We start from the raw sequence: 5,000 nt of genomic DNA, 5'->3' as shown, positions 1-5,000 counted from the left end.
CATGAGCGGCAGATGTAAGGGCCAGGTCATTGTACTTGTCGAACAATTTACTTAATATTGACCATATAAATATATACTGTATATATATATATATATATATATATATATATATATATATATATATATATATATATATATATATATATATATATATATATATATACACACACACACACACACACACACACACACATATATATATATATATATATATATATATATATATATATATATATATATATATATATATATATATATATATATATGGTAGTAGGTTGGGCAGGGCACCAGCTGCCCGTTGAGATACTACCACTAGAGAGGTATTGGATCCTTTGACTGGCTAGACAGTAATGTATTGGATCATTCTCTCTAGTCACGGCTTATTTTTCTTTGCCTACACTTACACAGCCTATTCTTCACATATTCTCGTCTTTCCTCATACATCTGACAACAATGAGATACTTAACACTTCTTCACCCAAGGGGTTAATTACTGTACTGCAATTTGTTCAGTGTACTTTCCTCTTGGTAAGGGTAGAAGAGACTCTTTAGCTATGGTAAGCAGCTCTTCTAGGAGAATGACACTCCAAAGTTAAACCATTGTTCTCTAGTCTTGGGTAGTGCCATAGCCTCTGTACCATGGTCTTCCACTGTCTTGGGTTAGAGTTCTCTTGCTTGAGGGTACACTCGGGCACACTATTCTATCTTATTATTTTTTTTCTTTCTCTTGTTCTTTTGAAATGGTGTGTTGGGCAGGCTTATTAGAAGGGCCATGGATGCCTGGTGGTTTATCAAGAGGTTGTCTTTTCCTTTTTCTGACTCTTTTTCTTCTCAAAACCATCCTTACTGTCCTCCCTTCAGTTGAAGTGGCTATCCTGGAGGGTATTTAGCCTTGCATGGTGTATCGGCTCCTCCATGTTGACCAGTTTTTCCGACTTTTTACTATAGTCTCTGGGTATCATCAATCACTTTTTTTATTATTTTGTACATGTTGTTTTTGTTCTTGTTAATCTAGTTTTTAAGTATGATGTTTCTTTTTTATTTCTATTAATTCTTATGCTGTCTGGAGACATTGAGCGAAATCCGGGACCAGTACGTCCTAGATTTCGTCAATGTTGTCTTCTGTATTGCAATATTCGTGGTCTTCATGCAAATATCCAAGACCTTACAGTTGCGTCCAGACAGTATGATATTCTTTTGTGCTCAGAAACTTTGGTTTCTAATATGAGGCACTCATCTGAGCTCCTTATAACTGGTTTTAAAAAGCCAATAATACTGAAACGAGATGCCATTCCTAGGGCCAGGGGAATGGCGGTGTATATTAGGACCGAGTACCCTGCTTCTCATAAGTCCTGCTATCAATGTGGATGTCATGAGATTCAGGTAATAAAAGTTTGTGGCAGGCATAACAACTTTTATTTGTGTTCGATCTACCGGAATCCAAACATGGATGATTCTATCTTCGATAGAAAGGCTTCTTTTGTCTTTGTTGGTGATTTTAATGCTCACCATAGGGAGTGGTTAAGTTCTATCTCTCCTACCGATCGCCATGGCTTAAGAGCTTTAGACTTTGCCTCTGAATCAGGCTGTGAGCAAATCATAAATGAAGCTACTCACAGGTTTGGTAATTGCTTGGACCTCGTATACACTGACTCCCCTGGCGTTATAACTAGTAAGGTTGGTTCTCCAGTCGGGACTTCTGATCATGACTTGATTTCATTATTAGTGAAGACTGAGCAGCCTGTCCCTGATATATCATATTCCTGTAAAATTTATATGAAATCCCAAGCAGACTGGAATGGGATTTTGCATGATCTTTTGTGCTTGAATTGGTCACAATTATAGAATAGTGTAGATCCTGTTGTCCCTTTGAATGAGAATCTAGTCGACATAATTGATAGGCGTATCCCTTCTCGTCTGCTAAGGTACCGAATGAAGGACAAACCGTGGTTCAATGATGATTGTAGACGTGCTTATTTGGAGAAGCAGGAGGCCTATCACCTTTGGAGGGGTAACAGATCAGATTTGACCTGGAACAACTATACTCAGCTTCGAGCTTTTGCTCAGAGAGTTTATGCCTCAACTGAAAAGGAGTACAATTTAATCATAAAAGAAACCCTCTCTGGTACAACTCAGGAACATAAATGGTGGTCTACCCTTAAATCTGCACTCTTTGGTGTAGATGCAACAGTTCCTCCTTTACTTAAACGAGATGGCTCAGTCACTCACTGTCCAAAGGAAAAGGCAACCCTTTTGGCTGATGTTTTTGACAGTAAACAGAGTAATGAAAAACTTAAACTTCCTCATTCCTGTTTTCCTGAGGCTAAACTAAATAGTTTAGCTTTTTGATCTCGTGAGATTAAAGCTCTGTTGGTGGACCTTGATGCTTATGAAGGTGTAGACCCGAATGGTATTTTTCCTTTGTTTTTTATAAAGACAGCAGATTTCTTAGCTCCAAAGTTATCTGTTATTTTGCGCAAGTTGGCAAGAAGAGGAGCTTTTAGCACTTGTTGGAGAATTGGTAATGTTACTCCTCTATGTAAATGTGTTTGTGGTAGCTCAAGTCCCACTGATTACCGCCCAATTTCCATAACTCCCATATTATCTAAAGTTTTTGAACGTCTTCTGGCAAAACGTCTTAATAGGTTTGCTGAAGGTAATCATCTACTCCCTAGTTTGCAATTTGGTTTTCGTAAAGGCCTTGGAGCATGTGATGCCCTTCTTACAATCTCCAATGCGGTATAGAAATCCCTTGATTGTGGTCAGGAAGTTCGTATGATTGGCCTTGATTTTAGTGCTGCCTTTGACCGTGTTAATCATGAGGCCCTTGTTTTTAAACTGAAACAGTTGGGAGTGGGTGGGTCGTTTCTTAGCATTATTATTAATTTTTTAAGTAATAGATCTCAAAGAGTTGTTGTAGATGGGCACCATAGTGATTATAGGAATGTGATATCCGGTGTTCCACAGGGTTGTGTTCTTGGCCCATTACTTTTCATACTATATACACATGACATGTGGTTTGGCCTAGAAAACAAGCTTGTTGCATATGCAGATGATGCTACTCTCTTTGCATCAATTCCATCCCCTGAATGTAGATCTGGGGTTGGTGAATCCCTTAATAGAGATTTAGCTAGAATTAGTGCATGGTGCAAATTATGGGGTATGCAGTTGAATCCTAACAAGACTCAAAGTATGATTGTAAGTAGGTCAAGGACGGTGGCTCCTCAACATCCGGATCTCAGTATTGATAATGTTTCTTTAAATTTGTATGACTCTTTCAAAATTTTAGGTGTGATTCTCGACAGCAAATTTACTTTTGAGAAATATATAATGTCTGTGTCTTCTTCAATTGCACAAAAAATAGGCTTATTGAGAAAGTCTTTCAAGATTTTCGGTGATCAATCTATTCTGAAGAAGTGTTTTAATTCTTTCATTCTACCTTGTTTTGAGTATTGTTCTCCTATCTGGTCTTCAGCTGCTGATTCTCATCTTAATTTGTTGGACAGAAACTTACGGTCTATTAAATTTCTTATTCCTGATCTAGATATTAATCTCTGGCACCGTCGTTCAATTAGTTCATTATGCATGTTGCATAAGATTTTTCATAACTCTGACCATCCTTTACATTCAGATCTCCCTGGACAATTCTATCCTGTTCGTAATACTAGGCAGGCAGTTAATTCTAATAGCCAGGCCTTCTTCACCATGAGGCTCAATACTACGCAGTACTCTAGAAGTTTTATTCCAGCTGTTACCAAGTTGTGGAATGATCTTCCTAATCGGGTAGTTGAATCAGTAGAACTTCAAAAGTTCAAAGTTGGAGCGAATGCTTTTTTTTGTTGACCAGGCGGACATGAGTCTTTTTATCGTTTATTTATGACATATTTGTTTTTGATGTTGTTAATAGTTTATATATGACGTCTGTAATTTTAGTCTTCTGTAACTGTTTTATACGTTATAGAGGCTGTTTGAGCAAAGATCTGGCAGTAATTTTAGTCTTCTGTAACTGTTTTATACGTTATAGAGGCTGTTTGAGCAAAGATCTGGCAGTAATTTTAGTCTTCTGTAACTGTTTTATACGTTATAGAGGCTGTTTGAGCAAAGATCAGGCAGTAATTTTAGTCTTCTGTAACTGTTTTATACGTTATAGAGGCTGTTTGAGCAAAGATCAGGCAGTAATTTTAGTCTTCTGTAACCGTTCTAAACATTATGGAGGCTGCTTGAGCAAAGATCTGGCAATAATTTTCGTCTTCTGTAACTTTTAAACATTATAGATGATGTTTGAGCAAAGATCTGGCAGTAATTTTCGTCTTCTGTAACTTTTAAACATTATGGATGCTGTTTGAGCAAAGATCTGGCAGTAATTTTCGTCTTCTGTAACTGTTTTAAACGTTATAGATGTTGTTTGGGCAAAGATCAGACAGTAATTTCTATCTGTTAGAAGTGTTTTAAACATTATGATGTTGTCTAAGAAAAGATTTGGCAATAATTTTCGTCTTCTGTAACTTTAAAACATTATAGATGATGTTTGAGCAAAGATCTGGCAATAATTTTCGTCTTCTGTAACTGTTTTAAACATTATAGATGCTGTCTGAGCAAAGATCTGACAATAATTTCCTGTTAAAAGGACAAAATATGATAAAATAATAACAAGAATAAGATTATATTGGCAATACTCACAGGTCTCTATGGTGCAGTTATCCCCCGGTCTGATCCTCTTATTATCCGGACAGATACAAGTGAAACCATCTCTCGTCGTGTTAGTGGGATGACAGGCAATGCCGGCTCCGCACGGATCGTTGGAGCACACGTCCGGGGCTGCCAAGGGCCTCGTGAGAGACTGCGCCGGCAGACGCGACGCGAAATCCCGCTCTTGGATTTTCTTCTTGCGAGGCTTCCCCGACGTCGTCAGGAGCGGGACTTTCGTACTTGTAGGAGATGGAGTGGGCGTAGTTTGATCTGCAGTTCTCGCGGTACCTGACGAAGGCGATGTCTCCGTTT

At 38.1% G+C, this 5,000-nt stretch overlaps 1 protein-coding gene across 1 annotated transcript in view; it reads right to left on the bottom strand.

The window, feature by feature from the left end:
- LOC137650504 (BDNF/NT-3 growth factors receptor-like) overlaps positions 1-5,000 on the bottom strand; it is a 138,882-nt gene that overhangs the window by 133,368 nt on the left and 514 nt on the right. The window contains 1 exon segment of the mRNA XM_068383730.1: positions 4,680-5,000. This exon segment is cut by the window's right edge and continues 514 nt beyond it. Within this exon segment, the coding sequence (XP_068239831.1) occupies positions 4,680-5,000 (321 nt within the window).

Source organism: Palaemon carinicauda, chromosome 12 (genome assembly GCF_036898095.1).
Source record: "Palaemon carinicauda isolate YSFRI2023 chromosome 12, ASM3689809v2, whole genome shotgun sequence".
Lineage (NCBI taxonomy): Eukaryota > Metazoa > Arthropoda > Malacostraca > Decapoda > Palaemonidae > Palaemon > Palaemon carinicauda.
The sequence above is the reverse complement of the archived record's forward strand: the minus strand, read 5'-3'. Positions and strand labels throughout refer to the sequence as shown.